The 21,210-nt window shown below is 39.0% G+C and overlaps 1 protein-coding gene across 2 annotated transcripts; it reads right to left on the minus strand.

The window, feature by feature from the left end:
* Window positions 1–4,640: 4,640 nt before the first annotated feature.
* tagapb (T cell activation RhoGTPase activating protein b) lies at window positions 4,641–20,900 on the minus strand. 2 transcript variants are annotated; one of them, XM_067482426.1, is made up of 14 exons: window positions 20,774–20,900; window positions 18,526–18,611; window positions 14,292–14,462; window positions 11,759–11,923; window positions 10,055–10,096; window positions 9,627–9,711; window positions 9,448–9,501; window positions 9,056–9,125; window positions 8,627–8,778; window positions 8,103–8,264; window positions 7,632–7,741; window positions 7,131–7,314; window positions 6,762–6,843; window positions 4,641–6,578 (listed from the first exon to the last, which is right to left on the minus strand). In XM_067482426.1, exons 1-14 carry the CDS (start codon window positions 20,846–20,848, stop codon window positions 5,437–5,439), a joined length of 2,580 nt encoding a protein of 859 aa, XP_067338527.1. In that variant the 5' UTR covers window positions 20,849–20,900; the 3' UTR covers window positions 4,641–5,436. The 2 variants fall into 2 exon arrangements, with proteins under 2 accessions (XP_067338527.1, XP_067338526.1); XM_067482425.1 differs by having other exon boundaries at window positions 11,759–11,972; window positions 20,774–20,814.
* Window positions 20,901–21,210: the final 310 nt, after the last annotated feature.

Below are 21,210 nucleotides of genomic sequence, written 5' to 3' on the forward strand. Positions count from 1 at the left end.
CTAGTACGGTTATTACATACATATGTTTCATTACCTCATACTCTTATACCTCTTGTTGCTACTTGGAGTGATACTGTAGGCAACTTGCAGTGAGTAACAAGTACTGCCTAGTAGTTACCTACTACCAGGCTACAGCTTTCACTGGCAGCTACTACTACTAGTTTTCTGATTTACTCAAAATATACTTCAAAAGTGTAAGTAGCATATTGTAGCCTTAACCTTACTCCAATCAGTTACCCCTCCCTACTCCTGAGTCTTGGGATCTAACATAATTTGTAGAACGACTGCTTTCACTACTACTGCTAATAATAGGTGAACTATTTATACTACTCCTACTACTACTACTGCAGTAGGCCTACTGCCACATCTCATGCCACGAGGCTTATAAGTAATATCTGTACTACTCACACTTTTTTTTTAATTGTGGGTGCTATGTAAAGAGGAGGCTAACTGTGTGGAAGTTAGGGGTCAGCTTAGGGAGTAACCTTTGAATGAAGTTTGGATGTTGTGGTTTCATTAAAAACTAGCCTGCAGTGCTTAAGCAAGGGAGGTACTTACACACTTGCCCATGCATCCCTTTAGTGGGTTCAGGTTTAGGCTTATCCGAATAAATAAACACATTTATCTGGTAGCTCAAATAAAAGCATGTCCAGTTTTGACTGAAGTGCAGACATTCAAATTGCCATTTAATTTGAGCACTTTCATGGCTTTTCATTCGTGTTGGATTAAAGATGTGAAGTATACCGCAGACCTTGGATTTCTTGGTACAGTCAAACTCCAGAATGTCCACTAAATGTGTTGTTGTTTTGATATTGCGTTGGAAATTGCAGTGTTCATGAGTGTTAGTCTAAAAGCACAAAAAAAATGAAAAGACATAATGGCCAACAGACATTGAGTATCGCTTTGCTAAAATGCCACAGCTAATTAGATCGTGTCACCTCTTGTGGCTTTGCTTGTTCTGAATTTATAACCTATAACACCACTTCCCTCCACAGACGTGTCAAAAGGTGACAAATAAAGTCAACCTTAAACTGTACTTGATTAACAAATGGCACTTCAGTGGCATAAAGTCTGCATTTTAAAGAGCTGGCAGGTCATGATCATAGAGTCAGAGGATGCAACATAAACTCTTGCTGGCTGTGCTGCAGGCTTGACATCGATTACTGTTGCACACAAACAATGTTAACAGCAACAAGAAAATCAAGACTGCATTTAAAAGCTGATTTGTTTTGCTGACAGACAACACATGTAATGTGGGTGGCTAGAGGAAGGGAAAGAAGGGAGAAATTTAGCTCAAGATCATGTTAACCACAGACAGCAGCAGCTCTTAGAAAAGTCTCAAAGTGTCATGAAAAATAGGGCACCGGAATTTACACTAAACTCCATTTGTGGGGACAAAGGTTAGGGCTTTGTTTGTCTAATGAACTAGTACTTAGTTTCCATATTATGAATATTTATAATATTACCATGTTTGTTTTGTTATAGACAACACTTTAAATATACAAACAAACAAGTGATTTTAACCAAATGGTTCTTTAAAATCAGCACTTTAGTGAGCTATTATTACTAAGCCCAGTATAAAAACTTCTGCCACCAACTCTATCGTACTACTATAACTACTACTACAGTATAATACAGTGCCATTACTACTGGAATTACTACTACCACAACTACTAGTACAGTACCTCTACTACTGCTACCACCACTACTACAGTCAAAACCACTGCTGCTACTACTGCTACTCCAACTAACACCTCCACTGCTACTGCCACCATCACTGCTACTACTATTATATTAGTAGCAGGACTACTAGCACTGCTTTAACCAACCTTACTAATACTACTGCTATTACTACTACTAATAATATACTATTAGTCCCACATCTAGTACTACTGTAATACTAATAATAATGATTAATATTATACTTATTTTTACAACTAATTTTCTACAACTAACACAACTAATTTCACTACTACTACTACTGCAAGACCCAGAATATGTACTACAGTTTTCTGTAAATATATTTCTATCACCAGTACCACTATTACTGTTAGCTACAGTTTTGCATATTAGCCTAATTAATCGGTTACATATCAGGCAACAGTATGTTGATATTGAGACTAAGTATTAATGATATACAATATTTCCATAAAAACTATACTTAATTCACTACACAAACCAACCAAAATAGCAATAACTGGAGAAAACAATGCTTAAACTACATCATGTGTTGTTCTACCCTTTTTTAAGTATTTAGGGTCAATGGTCCAGAGCAATAGAGAGTGTGAAAAGAGGTGAAGAGGCGTGAGCAAGCATGTTGGAACGGGTGAGTGTCAGGCGTGTTGTGCAATAAAACAGTATGAGCGATAATGAAAGGAAAGGTGTTCAATACGGTGGTGAGACCAGCGATGTTGTTCAGCTTAGAGACAGTTGCACTGAAGAAAAGACAGGAGGCAAAGCTGGAGGTAGCAAAGCTTAAGATGTTGCTGTTCCCTTTGGTAATAATGAGGATGGACAGGATCAGATATGAGGACATCAGAGGGACAGATCATGTTAGATGTGTTGGAGATAAAGTCAGAGAGGCCAGAATGAGGTGGTTTGGACATGTTCAGAGCAGAGATGGTGAATATATCGGTAGAAGGATGCTGAGGTTGGAGCTGCCAGGCAGGAGGTCTAGAGGAAGACCAAAGAGGAGATTTATGGATGTAGTGAGAGAGGACAGGAAGTTAGTTGTTGTGAGAGAAGAGGTTGCAGAGGACAGGGTTAGATGGAGGCACATGATTCGCTGTGGTGACCCCTGAAGGGAACAGCCGAAAGGAAAATAAGAAGATGAGTGATGTAAGAGGCTCTCTGCATCTTATAGTGTTCATTCTTCAGCTGCCATTTATCTTTTTTTTTCTCAAGGCAGTGATGTACTGACAAATTCTCTCCTTTTTTTAATGTTTTTTTTTAGACACCTATGATTCACGTTTACACAGTCCACATATGACTACATTTCTAAAACCTTTGATCCAACGCTGGAGCAAAAACAATCATCCATCATGTAGTAAACAGCCTTCTTTAGTTGCTGTTCACCCACTCAACCTTTGTAAAGCAGTAGGTGGCAACTCAAGCAATTAGGAATCGGAGTGGAAAAAGTCATGGTTGTAATGGAAGTAGTACTGAGGTGGATATAGTGGAAAGAAACAGTGTAGAGTACATGCAACATAGATTTAAAGCACAAGAAAACCAAATAAATGGAAATTTTGAATTATTGTAAGACTGCCATTCTCACGGTATTAGCACGTACACAGTGATGCTGTGTGTTAGCCTTTACAATAAAATCGCACTGTTCCTAAGTAGGAAACAGCCTGGCTGCAGACTCTAACTGATTGATCCAGAATGTAATCTACAGATAATTCTATACTAAAAATAATCCCTTCATGTTATTGTTAAAATGTTCTAAATGTTCTACAAGTATGCATAGTAAATTCAAAAATTCTACAAAAAGTAGTTTGTCACACCTTCTCAAGCCGCCCAAGTAGTTTGTCTTAAAACGGCTGTTTTCACTAGTGCTTTAATTGTCTTGTGTCTCTATAAGTGGTCATTACATAACTTTTAATAACACCATCATTGGAAATAACCCAACTTCTGTCTTTGGGGACTTACGTCACAGATCATGTCATTTATAGATGAGCTGAATAGCTCTTTCATATCCATAAGAAAAGGTTTAAAGTTTGTTTGATACTTCTTTGCACATCTACATCAATATGTAATTTTTCCTTAATTATAGCTGCTGTGTGCAGGATTAACAGATGTCGCATGTAAGATTTCTAGCCTGGCAGTGGTTTCCACACAGACCGCATACATGCTGCTGACCTGATGCCACTTTTTAGAACTTCCTACTAATGATTTCACACTTCATCGTTCACACATCACTGTAAAATTAGTCAAAGTGATAAATGGGTAAGACAAAATAAAGGCAATGTCTGACAAAGACAAATTCACATTAACACATATGGTGCCTGCAGGAAAGTATTTGAAGCTTTCAATGTGTAATGACTTTTGCTCCTGTGCTAATCGAGCTTGGCATTGTGTTCTATTGCATGTTGCTGGAACACCTTCCTCTTTTTTGTTCCTCTTGAAGACAGCAAATATGGAGTTTAAAAATGTTTGCTGACTCAAATTTAATATGTGCAAAATTCTTCTTTAATATAGATATTCCTGCTAATCACTGTAGTGCATTACTGGGATATAAAAGCTGTTTTTGTCTTTGCCATGGGTTATAGTTAAGTCAATAATAGTCAATAAGCAACAATTTTGCTTTCATTTCACCTGTTAAATGTTGCTTACTTAGATTCATTTTAAATCTTGTTGCAGGGTGAATTAACTTAGTTAAGAAGGAAGCAATGTGTGAAAACACTTTAGAAAGGAAGGAAGATGGGTGGCATGCAGTCAGACACAAGAGGAACAGCAATTCAAAGAAAAACCAAATCCGCCCATGTGATCTTGTCTGGTTTCCTTCTGTTTTAGAATATGTGGCAGAACACACTGTTCTCTCAATGAGGCTTGTTAGCTTCTGTTATGCAACACATCTCTTAAAGAGAAGTTGAGTCGAATTAGTTACATTTAACAACAACACTTCAAAAAACAAAGAAAACAACGTTTCCTTACTTTATTCAAACTTTTATTGAACACAATTAAAGTTCACTTTTATTGGAGCTCCATAGTTGTGGAAGGGTAGTTGACCAACAATATAAATCTCTACGCATTTCACTCTATTTACACTTTTTGCATACAAGTAAATAAAGCATAGTTCATCATTAGAAAAAGTGCCTCAGTGTAGTGGAAGAATTTCATGCAAAGTGTGTATGTACAAATAGCAAAAAAATAACAACATTGTTCTCAATATGTGATACTGTACAACACACAGTAAATCAAGACTCATAGCATATTTTATCCACAGCAAACTGGGTTTTCATAGCTTCATAATGCGATAGACTAAAAATCTATCATTAACTACATATCTTTCAATAGTTGTACTCTAAACAGTACTACTGAAAAAAATGTGCAACCTCGGAGGCTGTACATAGTTGACATTCATTCAAATTGAAAAAGTGAAAAATCAACAGATTGGACTTTATGTGCTTATACAAACATTACTCTAACAGAGTCACTCAGGCCTTAAAGGCCTTAAAACACAGATTCTCTAACTAGCAAATCCATTAGATGTGAGGGTGAATTAGCTGCTATTCACACTAAGCATTCTTGCAGCTAAAGGGAAACAAAGTCCAGCCATATGAAGTTCCGTAAATTAGGGTAGAAACAAAGCTTGCTTGGTTGGTTCAAAACTGCCCTTTTGGCTTTTCCCACTGATATTTTTACCCTCAATTACTTCTGTCTTTGAAAAATGCTTGTGTAACTAAAATCCAATCTGTGATACAGTTCCAAAGCCAATCAAACATAAGACTCCTTGGCATAAGAAAAGTCTTCAAACACAGGCTGGCTACACCTCCGGGACACAGATTCGGACATGGCTCTCTGCCGGAAAGGCTGCCGACATTCCACAGCATTTGCTTTTTCTTGTGCCACTTGAGCAAAGTCAATGTACTGGTTGACAGAGGAGATTGATGCAAAGTCATAATTTACAGAGGACGGGCGAGACCTTCTGTTCAGTTCCATGGCATCTTGTACAGTCATTGCTCCATACTGTGGAGGGAGACCCACATTCTCCAATGCCTGCTTGTATGGTGGAGGCTTGCAGGGCAGCCTGCTGTCCACATGCTTAAACACCTCAATGGCAGACAGAGGGCGAGGCCTGTGAGGAATCTCCGCTGCTGGATCTGTTTCACTCTGAGAGTCCTCTTGGAGAGTTTCACAAGGGAAGGAGTTCTCCTTATGGGACTCTTTCTTCAGGCTGTTTCTGCTGAAGGTCGCTAAGCTCCTTGTCCTCATTAGGACTTTAGAGGCCACTCTCATGGACTGTGTGCGCCTCTTCTCTTCCAACAGTGGCCTGGCAATGTCCTGCTGAGCTTTAGCTGCCACTGAAGGCTGGCTGGTGGTGTTGGCTCTCCTAGAGGAGCCGGGTGACCCCACAGGGGAACTAGTAAAAACAGAACCTTCTGACTGGTTGGAGGCAGCGCTCTCCAGAGAAGAGCATGAGCAGTCCTTGGAACGATTACTTTCCATGTAAGGCAGTGGATCCATGTTGGAGCTGCTGCTCAGTTTTGGAAACCACAATGCTGGCCTAGCGCCTCCTCGACCTTTAAGCAAAAAGGAGTCATCTGAGATCTGCTTTTTCAGGGGCTGCTCCTTGAAGTCCCCCCTCTCCACAGAGCAGTCATCGTGGCTCCTGGCATGGCCGCTCAGGCTGTGAATATCAGCTGAGAGGAGAATGATGGGCTCAGAGCAGCGACGGTTGAATTCAGGCTTTGTGTTGAAGATACCATCCGATGCCAAAGATGAAGTGGTTGACCTGGGACTGAGAGAGGAAGATGAACCGCACTCCGTATGTGTAGAGTCGATACTCTCTACTGCTTCTCCATCTCCATCTGGGTCAGTGCTGTCATAGGCAGAGTCGTGGTGCTGGGACAACGAGTCTACAGAAGGAGAAAAGCAATAATTATACATATGTAGATATATATAATACAAATACATATCATACATCATTGTCTTTTTTTTTAAAGTCAAACACAAGGTTCAGCCTTTCTTCCATAGCCCCCAGCCCCTTTTTCCTACAGTCCCTAAAGGGAGACAATAACAGAGATGATCTGACAGTTTACCTTCATCAGTATCCAGCAGATTTTGGATGTTCTCTCCTAGAATCTCACAATGCTCAATCAGGAACTCAGTTAGATCTGTGACCTGCAACATCAGAAATAGAAAAACCTAATTTAACCAAAATTGAATTAACAACAGCATTTTAACAATCGTTACTCTCAGGCTATAGAACATTTTTCAAAGCTAAAAGAAAAAACTAGATTTAAAAATTAAAAAACTTCAACTACATCCCAAACTTATACTAAACAAACAAGTTATGCATGTTATCACCTTTCTATAGTTATGAAACCTTTTGAGGTTTTCTTAACTGTGAACCACAAAGCTTCAAAGCACCAAAAGTGAGTAAGTATAGTCATAACAAGACTTTATACCTTCTGCATCTTTTCCTTCTGCTCATCTGGAGTTACATCCATCTGCAGCAGCGTGGGGCCGATACACACCGCCAGGTTGTGAGCGTCCATCTTGTTGATGTCAGTGCTCCCCAGGATGTGATAGAAGACACAGACTAGAAGCTGAAGGAGCAGTTTGTTGTGTCCCGGGAGCTCATCTACCACCCTAGGCAACAGGTAGAAAAAAAAAGGGGGAAGGAAGTAAAAAAAAAACAGGAAGAAGGTTAAGCCTGGCACTCCATTTTTCAAACATTTTTTCAAACATCCTTTTTAAAAACAGAACACAGACTAAAAAAGAGAAGTAATCAATGTTCAGCCTAAATGTGGAGGACATTGATAATTTACTGCAAAGAATTACCCCCCCCCCCCCCCCCCCCCAAAAAAAAAAGTCTATTTACATTTGGCCACATAAACATGAAGATGCATGATAATGCTCTTCTATGTCACATGTAAATACATGCCAAGCAGATATTGATTGCTTACTTTCTGATTTCCAGAGCTCTCTGCTGGGTGTCTTCATTGTCCAGAGCTTTCATCCACTTGTCATAAAATTCAGACACCAGCAGGCTGCCAGGAAGTTCCTTCAGAAAACTCTGCAAAAATGAAGAGATTGATGTTGATGAGCCAGGGAACTAGTAACACAAATAATGCGGTGTGACTATTTTCTTCTTCTTTTTTTTTTACATTGATTTTAGTTTATTTCTGCTCTACTACATTTCTCCACTTTTAGTTTTACATGCAGGACTTTTACTTGTTAAAGTGTTTATACACTGACTTAAGTAAAAGAACTGTATTAGCTGCTGCAGCAGTAGTAGATGCAGATCTGATTCTAGTGATGGTATTGAATTAGGTAAAACAGCTGGAGCATCAGGTCCAATAGCAGTTCAGCAAATAGTGTGGTAACAGTTGTTATAATATAGTTTTAAGACTTATGTTAAAGGTATGACAACATACTTTCAACAGCCCAACGAGCAGAACCACCGGCTGGCTCTCCATGTCCACCTCGAAGCCACTGTTGAGCTGCTCCCTGATGTCCCTCATGTTCTTGGTGTTGCACTGCTTTCGAAACACCCCCTCTGTAGACGGCCCTCTCTTCTTCAGCAGCACCAGCATTTCCTGGTGAGAGAACGGAGATGGAAAGGAGCAGAGAGGTGAGATCAACAGTAGGGGAAAAAAAAAAACAGTGGGTGGCTGTGCATTTGAGATGAGTGGGTTTTAGAGTGAGAGTAATGAACATGCAGCTCATGCTTGTGCATGGTTTCCTGTTCTGTCAAAGGTCAACTAAGTAGGTGCTTGTTTAGTATTCACGCTAATACAAGTGTTGCACATGTCTTAATGTCATTTCTTAAATAGTTACATTGATTACCACAAGAAGAAATTCTTCCGAGCCAGCCTTATTTTTTGAAACAAAGTATGACGGGATCTTGAAACTGTTCAGAAATAATAGCATGATGTGTCTGGGTGAAAAAGCAACTTACTGAGACTGGCTTAGGAAGGGAGCAGTCGTCTGGGCATATCTTGCAGAGGGGTTGTCCAAACAGCTGGGTCTTGTTGTCCGTTTCATTTCGACCCACTTTGTTGATGAAACTGGAACCCTTTTTGAGCCTCCTCACCAGGTTCCATTTACTATCTGATAAGAGGAGAAATGTTTTATCCATTAGCTTATATATTCAAGTTTTATCTTTAAATGAATTATTCTCGATTTCTGCCACATAGTGAAACAAAACTAGATAAGGCAAAGTCAGACTGCCAATGCCTCAAAAAATAGTTTTCTTCACTTTCTTATCAGTAGTCAGTTTCCTTTTTTCTGCCTTTGTGGTCGATCTTTTTTGTTCTCCACACATCACACTCCTAATGAGCCCCTCCCTCCAACAAAAACAAAACTGACATTGAGCTTTCAAACTCACCAATGGACTGTGTCGACTTGTTCTCCTGGTTATATAACTGCTTCGGAGGATCAGAGATCTTTGCATCACCCTAACAACGAAATAAATAAAAAGTGATGTAGCTATGAGTATGCAGGAAGAAGAGGGGCATGCAAAAAAGAAGAAGGAAGGGGCTGGGTTCTTTTCATTAACCGCCATGCACCAAACACCCATCATGCTGCTAACATGTGAATGAGTTAGCGTTAAGTAACCGTGCTCCAAAAGACCCCAACTAACAAAAGAAATACTCTTTAAAATCTCTCTAATGTTGTTATCTTCAGAACGAATGGGAAGGCACAGGTGTCTTTTCACAAACAGTTGTGTTAAATACTTTTAATTTCACAAAGCAACAAAAAAAGAGGGGGTTTACTTACATTAAGTGGAAACTCTGCTAAATGCTCCATGCCACCTCCTGTTAGAGTTTTGGTCTAAAAGATACAGAAAAGAGAGACGCGTACAGTGAGAGGTGACCGTTGATTTATCAAGAGCTCATTTTGCTGAACAATATTATGGTTCCTATTGTACGTGTTAGTGCCGGCAGAGAGAGACTTACTGCGATACTGCCACCCAACACCTTCATGAGGACGTCTGGTGGTGAAGAAGCACAGCCAGCTCTCTCTTTCGCGTCTTTAATTTTTCTGCCATGACATAGAAAAGTACATAAGTATGCTTGCAATTTATCTCCAAACTGTCTCCGCACTTTCTGCTCATGCGTTCGCATTTGTCATCTTGGTTGTTATTTGAAGTATTCTTATATCAACCTAACAGTGGATCGGTGTTATTATATACTTGTTTAACAATAACAGAAAATGAATGTAACACAGTTTCATGTAAAGATACTATCTCGCTGTAATTGATAAAAGGTTATCTAAAATCCTGATGGTTAACCCTTTAGTTGTCCAGATTCACCTAAAACATAATTGAAAATCTTCAAAGCCATTTGTTGATCTAAACAATGATAAGATCAATAATGCTTTTTACCTGTGAAGAGTATCTAACCAGCGTTTTTTCACCTCAGGCGAGCTGTGAGCAAAATAACAGCATGGTATGAGTTACTAATCCACAGATAGAACCAAACAGTCAGCAGACACAGTGGGAGGAATGAGACGAAGCACACTCGCTCTGCCTCTTTTAACATCTCTGTTGGAAACTGCAACTCAGTCATGGGAACAGGAAGCAGCGTCACGGCGGCCCCCAGCCAGATACCTTCCACTTCCTCTAACCAGGTTTTCTGCGGCTTGGTGTCCATCAGTGGAAAGATGATGACAAAACAGATACGCGTGTATACGTGTACACCTGTAAGAAGTCACCGTTGATAACCTGACACACCGTGGCCTCGTTAATGCCCATCGAAGGGCTTGTTAAGCGAGTGTCAACAAGCGAGCACGTGTAGGCTTCTCGTGGGCTCTGTGATCAAGTCGATGTGAGTGAGAAGGAATGAAAGTTTCACACACTGATTCATCACAAGAGCCAAACAATCGCTGCGAAAATGGCATCTCATTTTCAGACAAGCAACTCAAAACCCAACAAGGGATTTATCATATTCCTGGAATAATTTAACATCTAAAAAACAGCTTCATGGTTCATTATAGTTACTCAGTGAGAAACGTGGGAGTCGATGGACATAAATGACTGCAACAATAAACCATTTTCTAACTGAAGCCATTTAATGGCTTTGATCAGACAGCTGCCATTTACTGTAAAAACTACTGTTCAGTTCCTTTGACTCGATTATCTAGACAAAAAGCATGAGACAGTGTTTCTCCTGCACGGCACCTTTATTAGAAAGGCCAGTATTTCCACGTAAAGTCTTATGATGTTAATCCTCTGGAATGGACATTGGCTTATTGGTCAACTTGCACTTCCTATTTTGCAACCTCTTGTCTTGTGATGCTGCAGAGAGGGCTTTCTCGTTGCTACTTCCCTGTTTTTAAGGCCATAGATCATATGACACTTTACTACATTTGTAACGGTGGCTTAGGTTTCCGTGATGACAATGAGTTTAAAAACAAATGGAAAGCTACTGTGCATGGTTATATATTCATGCAAGAACCAGTAAAACACACATATTAGCATTCTTAGCAAGAGACTGATGGGAAATATGGACGCCTCTCCCAGGTCTGTCCTTTTTATACAACCACCAGCCACCTATGTCAAACTTGCCTCTGTCTAAAGTAAACAAAACTCACCTCGAAGCAAAGTTGGGAATTCTGATTTTGGCATATACGGTATGCACACATTTGACATGACTTGAACTGGACTGGAGCCCGTCCCAGTAGTCACTGTGCGAGAGGTGCAGTCTGCCCTCAACAGGGCCAAGCATAGAGATAGAAAACAAATCAAACTCACAATCACACTTGCAGGCAACGTCGAGTCACCAATAAACCTAATTGCGTGTTTTTGGACTGTGGGAGGAAACTAGTTTACCACCGCACTGCTCTGCACGGCCCTATTAACTGTGTTTCTCCAAATGTCTAATTATCCCTTTAAAATGAAACTTCTCCCTTTTTAGCTCAGTTTTATTTAGACTTTGGGGTTGACTCCAGTTCGGAACAGGATTAGAGGAAGGATTCTTGGCGGCACACACATGCACGATCTCAGTTGTGCTTGTGTATTCAAGCATGCAAACATATGTGAGTCAGTTTGTCAGTTTGTATGTGAGTCATCTGCTGTGTGGCTGCTCACCAAAAATACACCAAACAAAACGTGAGAGCCCAGGCCAAGACGACCGTCACCCTCAGGTCAATTTCCCCCGTTGTCCCTTCTTCTTCTGCCAGCTCATCTTCGAAACCATAAAGCCAGATGTCTTCCAGTCTCACTCTGTGCTTCAGACGGTAGCTGGCAGTCGACCTGTCAAAACAGAAGCAAGTAGCCACTTCTGTTTCTATTTCTTGCTGCCCTTTCCAAGATCAAAAAGGAAGGTTTCAGTTCCATGAATGTCTGCTTCTGTATATAGTCACAATAAGGAATCTGTGAAAATATTTATTTTTTAAAAAGCACAAGTATTGAACAGCTTGTTGAAAAAAAAAACTATATTCTCCAATCTCTCGTTTGAACAGAAAATAGTTTTTTGTGCTCAGTGAGAACAAAAGTCTTTGTCACAAATGTTGATTGTCAAGGATAAAGAGACAGAAACTGCTCTTCTGATAACCTTTGTTGGACATTTCTTCAGTGCTGCAAGATAATAAACGTGTTGGCTTTATAAATGCCTCAGGTAGGAGGCTAAAACATAACTGCTTGTTTGATATAATTCATAGGAATATCAAGGAGAAAGTCTACATTGACGAGAACTGAATTCTTTCATAAATTACACTGCATTCTTTGAGTCCTGAGCATTGGAAGAATTGGTGCTGGAGTCCGAAGTGTTATTTTGTGATTTTGACTAGTAAATTGCAATCATTCCTTTTCACTTACAGCCACAATTTCAGTTCAAACAGCAATTGATGAGATGCTCTCTATATTTGCTCAAGAGGCACATTAACTGCAAATCTAATGAACTGGTTTGGTGGCACTTCATCCCAAATATATTTTCACTTTAAATGCTCACAAGAAAACAAACGTGATGCGATTTGACATATAGCTGTGGTTGATAATGAAGTGAAATGACATAGTTAAGGTTATTCCAGTGAGCTGCTGGAAGCATTAAAGAACTTTACATTTTTTTCTGATATTTACTGTCCCATATGGATACTAAAATGAGTTTTACTTGCTGTAATCTTTCTTCATGCCTTTAAGAATTCCCTCCAAAAAATACTTGTATGTACAGTAAGTAATAGAGGCCATCATCCCTCTGTGTAAAATACTGTAATACAAATTATGGTTTCAACCCTCCAAATTACATTAGGCAATTAATAATGATAAGTGGATATCTCAAAGTTGCCACATTTTTATTTCACATTTGTGAGAATTTGTGTTACTTTCCTACCACTGTCACTCAAGCGAAATATACCATTAGGGGAAACACAATGAGGAACTTTGATGCTAAAAAACACTTTCAGTTTGGAAGATAATAGACAGACTGCTCTAGCCTCGATTTAGCTTCAGATATGAGATATACTCATTTGAATATATCTGTGCACAGACGAAGGACTGTGGATTTTGGCCCCTATCACTTCAATTGAAAAGGCTTTAAGCAGGGTAGAAACAATTATTGTAAGTGGTGATCAGTCATAATGGCACACTTGAAAAAACGTGATCCCCGTCCTGTAAACAGTTTGTGAAATTCATCTTATGTTGAGTCAGATAAACCTGATCGATAAACACAACACACACAACAAGCGAACAGCGAGTAGTACTCTATACAAACATTTCTAGAAGCAATGAAGTCTCAGAAATACAGACTCTAAAGAATCCAAAGTGTGTTTACTGCATCATTGTCCCAGCTGTGCTACCTACTGGAACAGTGGGCAGATTGTGGTACAGAGATGAGTGTCAATTTCCTCCCACTCAAGAGCTACAAAACTTTGACAAACACCTTGACACTTGACTAAGCTAAACAGTGTGTTTTCAACAACTTAAAGCTTATTTATGTGAATTTGTTCTGTTTAAATATGTTGGGTGGAAATCTGGGGAAGCAAAATAATTCTGTTTTCATCCTACAAGAACAAATGTTTGTACCCACTAATAGTGATATAAAAGCGAAAGCAAGGCTAAGTACAGTAGGTACAGTAGTCTTAAAATGAGAAAAGACATTTGCGCCCTATTGATTTCATAATTTTTTTTTTATGATTTTAAGCTTTAAGGTCCAGCCTTAAAACTGAAAAACTGAAAACTGAAAGCACTAACAACGTTTGTTTAAAAGTCAACAGAGCTTCAGATGAAAATGGTATGTTGAAATAAAATTGCTGAGTTTCCCCTCATGTGACTCCACACAGAGGGAACCACCATCATTTCTTTTTCACTCTAAAGTCAGTGTGAACAGACACAAACAGTCTGGGAGATTCCCTAAAAGGCCGAGTATACAATCCAAAAATTCACGTTTCTTTTCACTTCCTCTTTCGCTCTTCCATTGCAGCTTTACAAATACATAATTTTTAGCAGAGACTTACTTAAACACCACAGCAGCATTTCAACTGAATTTCCTACATTTGTTTAAAATATATATTTTTGCGCCAATCACACAGTTTTTTCAAGGAGAAGATGTTTTCGTCACTATCACACTGATAATCACCATCTATTTATTGGAGTATACATTTATACTAATATCCACACTTCTTACTTGAGTTTGGCGAAGACAATGATGTCGCTGAAGAGGAACAGATGTCTCTCCCTGGTCTTCGTGCCCTCTGTGACTTGAACACACTCCTCCAGCAGGACGTCTCCATTCTCACTGGTGAGGCCCAGGACGAATGGACTCTGCTCCACGGACACCCAGCAGGATCCCTCCTCCCTGTGTGAGAGGACACACACAGACTGTAAAGGATCAGGGACTGCCCACAACCCGACCAGTCTAATTTTGGTCATCACATTATGTCTCTTTTGAGGAGTGCATGATTTTTAACGAGTTCAGCACATTTATGACCACAGGGTTTTTAACTAACTTACATGATGATGAAAAAAATCAGTTTAGAGATGCAGTAAATGGCTCTTAAAGCTCCAATATGCAACTTTTGTAAAATGAGACTTAAAATCTATCCATCCGGGGCTGTGTTTACACCCATCGGGTTATTTTCATGTCAGGATGTGATGCACAGTGTTTGGCCCTTTTTGATTAGTAAGTCTATTTCAAAGGAGGCATCTAGAACACCTCTCTACTCTATGGTGTATGTAGCATATCTCAACTGGAAATATTGTAAAAACATTTGTGTTTTTTTATTTGGTAGAAATTCTAGAATGCATAAAGTGAGTTTTAGACGTTTCATTAACCTTCACACAAAGCCCACGCTTGACCTGGTTAATAACTAATATTAATCATCACTTGGCTTCATGTTTATTGTACAGATGTTCTAATCTAACACTGGGCAAGAGTTCATTAAGAAATATCCAAATATTCCTTTCAGATTTTCATGAACATACTTTCATATTATGTTATCTATGTTAAATATAATTATCAACAATTTACTTTTTTAAGGTTTCTTTGTTAAATTAGCACCTTATATGAGATAAGCACCATATGAACTAAATGATGAACTAAACTCGTATCAATGGAAAAGTGTTTATCCCACTATTAATATGTTAACAATTTCTCTCCTGGGTCACTACATACTAAACGACACCAATTGGTCACAACTACTATAGACATGGCTGAATTTTAAACCAGATGTCAAAATCACGACTGAAGCTGTGAAACTAGAAACAACCGAAGTTCAGCAACAATTCTTGGTGACAACTCAAGGCTGTTACTGCTGCTGCTGTTTTGACCATTAACATCACCCACAGTGGCCCGTGTTTTCATAAACCCTGTATGTGCAAAGACAATTAAAAGTATAAAACCGATTTTGTGGCAACAGCCTTTCTCTTACAGAAAGGATTAACTCCATGCAACGTAACCTTTGACCTCTAGACAAAAGTGTTTTATATAAAATATTAAAACTAATAACAATAACAAAAAAATCCTTCTGTTCATTGTTGTGTCTCTGAGCTGTTCAACATGCTACGTATGTGTCAATCAGACAAGTAAGAGTTATTTGTTCTTCTGAAACCGGTTTTGTCATTGCTTTTCCCACTGCCTCTGAGTTTGGGGCAGAAATTCAAATTGTAGCAGCAGAGGTACTTTCCCTGACACTGTTCTGGTCTACGATGAGACACAAAATACTGACAAATAAAACAGTGGGACGACTCCTGTTGGTGTCATCTTAACTGCTGTTATTCATTAAGGTTTGATGTTTTGGGAAATATACTTGTTCATTTCCTTGCCAGTTAAGTTAAATGAGCAGATGTTACATCGGTTTAGTAAATATAAAGCTACAGCTACAATTCAGGCCGCTTTCCAGTTTTCTAGCTCTGCTTTGTCCAAACCTAACAACAACCAATGTGTAACACGTTGGGAGTTTAAGTGTATGGCACATATGGCAATAAAACTTTGGAAGCTGGAAGGTTTTCTGCTTTGGTTTCTGTACACAGTAAGGCTAGTTACTGAGCTAAGCTAACAGGAACCATATAGGAACAGGAACCAAGTACAAGTGGTATCAAATGTCACAAAATGCTAAATCCTAAATAAAACTATAACATATAACTATGCTTTGGATTTATAGTTAACAGTCTGATTCAAATTCATAGTATTTAGAATATTTAAAACTATTCAAGTAAGTGTTTGGCTTTGTGTCCACTACATTACAATATTAATCAGTGTATAATTCAGGGTTCAGTGTAACAGAACCAGGCTACTTGTTGTCAAATTATTTATATATTTATATATATGTAAAATACATCACCCAGTATTTTTTTATAACCAGATGACCCACTCTTCACGTCACTGGCAATCCCACTGTAGTGAAACTAAACACCCACAGAGCCCTCCCTCGTGCATAAGGAAATGCAACGTTTGTATGTCTGCGCGCCGAATGGGTGGAGGTGTGAGAGTGCTGTGTGTGTCTGACATTTCTCTTTTTACTTTGATGGACCTGCCCACTGGGTGCTCTGGTGGTCTTTGTGTGACTATGGCAAAAACAAATTAAAAGGTTAAGGTCATGTAAGGAGGAGGTGTTAAGAAGCACACTATCTTATTTTTAATCTAATTGTAGGTGTGTTGTGACGCAAGCTGTAGGTTCAGAAAAAATACTTTTAAATCGTTTTGACTTTTTTGGCAAATGTACAAGCTTTCACATTAAAAGTAAGCGAATTCTAATTTCCCAGTCTTTCCCAAGACTGCCTGGGAATAAAGTTAATCTAAAATGTTTGGTTTCATTTGTTGCACTACAATCAATAAAATAAAAGAAAACATTCATTTATGTCAAATATTATTAAATCAGCCAATACGAATAGACAACAATCTTTAAAACAGAATATAAAATCCCCAAACTGGCCTAGGAGACACCCTCAGTGACCTTAACAGAAGCCACTAGTACTGAAAGTTCACTGAAGTTCCTGGACTTTCCATGTGTCTGATGAAGTAAATCATGTTGATTCTTCAAAAGTACCATTCGACTTGTGATACTTTTTGTAGTATGTTGTGCTGGAGAGTGTAGTGTAGTTTGTGGAAGCCACATTCAGAGTGAATTAGTCTTGAAGTCAATGAGCAGGAGATTAGAGGAAATAGATATTAGGGAGGCGGCTTTCTGCAGCAAACACAACACTCACGCACTCTCAGCACAGCTTTAGGCTAAATACTAGCGTCACGTGACAATGCTAATGTGTTTAATGTTTACCAGGAACAACGTTTTATTTTGTGTTTTTAACCTATTTCCATTAGCTAATAAGCCAAACAATGCCTGGTGCCTATTAGAGATTAGTTAGACTGGTCTAAAGATGTCTGAGTTTAAAATTTGAGACGTAGTTTTTTACTTTGTCACAAATATATATTTTACTTTCTATGAAATCCAATAAATTATCCCTCATACAATAATTGTAAATGCAGTGGTTATCAGCCTGGAGAAGATGAGAAAAGCAAAATAAAAAAAAAAAAATCTAATAATTCATAAACAGTATGTTTATTAGCTTCTTCTCTTTCCCCGGGTAACGTGAGGCTTTTAAATGCGTGAGAGGTAAAAATCACCTTTCGGTTTCACTGGTGATGTCCACATTCGTTAAACCAGCCACTTAAGAGAGTACTGTATGTACAACATGGTGGCCGACTGAAGATGATTCCTAATTAGGTTTTCCTTAGCTAATGACTCGACGGCAGTTTATTTTGAAATCCCCACACTGTAAATCCCCCACAGAGACATCTGTGTCTGAGGCCTGAGCAAAGTGGGCTGTGTGGTCTGAGCGATATCAGAGTGGCATTGCTCAACACGTGGTGGAGTCAAAATGAGTTTCTTTCCTAAAGGTATGTCAGGTGCTGCACTGTGGTAACAGTGGAGACGGTTTGAGACTCAGTTCCTGTGTGCTGTCATCTGTAGGCTGGAGGCTGCAGTGCAGACAGAGGGAAACTGGGTCAAAGCTGTGAGGGTTTCTATAAAAATGTTCCTTTGGCTGTGGCAACATGTAAACGGAAAGTTGCTTCAATACTGTCTCTAATCTTTTTAATGAATAGTGAAATGTGACTATAAATATGTAACGTATCCCTGGATTTCTGTCTCTTGTTCAGCTACCAGTTATTTTTAATATAATTGTTCCAATTATTTTTTTTAATTAATGACAGATGAAAAAAAATGTAGGAAATGTTTAAAGCCTCAATAAGCCTATGATGATCTCTCTTGGCTGTGGCAAACCGTTCAAACCCCAAATGTATATCATTTACACTGATAATCTCTCAGAGGTACAGGCTTGAAGCAAACATTTCTTTTGACAACGTACACAACTGTTTTAATCATCTGGAAAGGAATAAATCTGTTAAACAATGATGCACAGACCTGATAGGAGACCAAGGCATCCCCAAAGCTTTCCCAAACACCAGAGAGGGAGCAGAGCGGCGTCTCTGGGCCAAGTGTCTGAAATGCTGTAAGAAACAAAAGATTAATAATAGTTAAACACCAAACAGTGTGAAGTGGCTTGCACACTTTTCCTGCAGCTGAAAGGCTGAACGAGGCTTTGATTCTGTCACAGGTCTGTGCTTTAAAGACTGAAAGAAAAAAAAACAACTAACGTTGCCTATTTCCGCCACAATTATTCACCAACTCAAATATATAATCATACGGTGTTTCTGTCCTGTGCAGTACCACACTTGATTATAATCTACTGATGAGTCGTGTTATCAGCTAAATGTCATGGACTAAAATACCACAGTGAAAAACAGAAACTGCCGCTGTGTGGCTGTGTGAAGCCGTCCCTAGACACAACATATCATTACTTTAAACTATCTTTATTTTTTATGATTCTATCATTGATTTTTGCCTAATAAAAAAAGTTTAGTAATATATAAACTTAATTTCTAGGAGACATGGTTGTCATCTTCATGGGAGTTGTTGGGGCACTGCCTGAAGTGAATACCTGGAGACCACAGTGATATTTATAGCAAAGATTCAAATACACCAATCTATCAAATCTATCAAAATAGTATTTGTAGTTTTCTTTATTTGTAACATTTGCACCCTTCCCTTGTTGAAATGACCCCAGTGAGTAACGCAGGTTAATAAAGGTTTACTTTAGCAACTTAGTTTCTTTAGTTCCCTTAGTTTATAATGCTAATTATAATTAAACACAAATTATTTCAAATCATTTGAAACATCTAATGACCATTCACCAGCCTTCAGTAGTTAAAAGGGAACTTTCATCAATCCTAAGCTCGGATAGCTTTTCCCAGCAGGGGTCCTCTTTAACACAGTTTTGTTAATTTGTGTAAGGAAAACAAACAGATTTGCTCTTCTGCTCCAATTGCTGGACAAACGGAGATTAACTGGGTTAAGCAGAATTGATGATGAACAGACAAACGAAACAAACAAAAGCTTTTTTTTTTCTTTCGGCTTATCCTGTGAGTTCAGGGTCACCAAAAGCATGAACATTATCAAATCATCTCTGTCAGGGGCCAAGTCCACTGACTCATTATGTACCAGGGTCGGGGTTGACCTACCTACAGCTGCTCTGAATTTCAGAAGCATTGAATTATCAGGTCTATCTAAGGTCTGACTCATTTCGGTACAATATATGCCTCATCATTTTAACATTTAATACAACAATACTAAACAGAATAGATATCTTCCTAGTCGTACCTCTAAAATGCGATATCAAAATCTGAGAACACAGATTATGAACAAAACAGCAGACAAGATTCTGAGAACACAGGACAAAGATCAAGAATTTTCTTTTGCATCATAGAAGACAGAAGCAAAAACAGAGAAAATACCATTCATAATTCTACATACTGCCCTCAACACACTAATAATTGCTGTCCTGTCACCTCTAAAATTTCTATTAAGAAGATTCCCTCTTTTTTTCCCAAGAAACATTAGAAGGAGCTGTGCAATAAGTTAAGACTTGTTAGTCTGCCGCTGTAGCCGTGTCATTTACAATGTCTGCAATAAAATGTTACGTTTTTTTCATTTCATAAAGTCAGATTTAGCACAAATTTGTGGCCTTCTGAGCTCTTTAAACCTTATCTACAAAGCAGTTATGTGACGCAGTAAAGAGATGGATCCTGATTGGTCCTCTCAGTAATATTCAGAGCACTGATTGGTCTTCCCACAGACAGAAACGTATATAGCACCAAGTTAGACAGTGAGTGGGGAAATAAAAACTTTTATTTTCCATCCTCTAGTGGTACTAGCAGGTAAAAGTAGATATAAACCTAACATTAATACATTATCAAAGAACATTTTTGTGTAAATAACAACTTTTTGAAAAAAATGTCATTTAGAATCCTAGAAACCATCAAAAAATGTTAATAATCCCGTTTTACATAGGCTATATGTCATTGTGTGTGATAATGGGTGTCCGTGGTTTTTATTTGCACCCAACAGTCCCCTCTATAATTACCACCACTAAAAGGACATCAGAATACAGTTCATCTTTTCATCCTATGTAACACAGCTCTATACGCAAAGGAACTGACCAACAAGATGCTGCTGTCTGTTTCATCACATAAATAGCAGACTGAGTTGCACTCAGGGTCGTCACCAGCAGGGACTTTTCCCCTTTGCCTTTGCACAGTGGATCAATACTCACAGGACGTAGAGAGGCGGCAGCGTCATCATAGCTTCCTCTCCTCATTGCTGCAATTCCATAATCTGGAGTGTCCATGCTGACTCCTCCAAGCAGTCCCACAACCCCCTGCTGCTCTGCACTGTATTTTGAGTAATCAGTTGACGGTTCTCAGTTTGCAAATTCAAGAAGAAGCAGTTTGCGTCCCAGCTTGAACGAGCTGCTGTGCACAAGGCGGGCAGCGTCTGGGGACTGATGCATCCTGTCCCACTCAGCCACTTCTAACTGGCACTAATGAGGGTTAGAACAAAGGAGGTCTGGCTGGAACACAAAAGATGAGGAGGGTTTTTGTGCCTGACAGGAACCCGCAGTGCCAGTCTGATCCGAGCCACCCCTACTCTTCCTCCCAAAACCCCCTCTGTCTTTATCTCGCCACACCAGCCTGTGTTGTTACGCTCCAG

Source organism: Channa argus, chromosome 17 (assembly GCF_033026475.1).
Source record: "Channa argus isolate prfri chromosome 17, Channa argus male v1.0, whole genome shotgun sequence".
Lineage (NCBI taxonomy): Eukaryota > Metazoa > Chordata > Actinopteri > Anabantiformes > Channidae > Channa > Channa argus.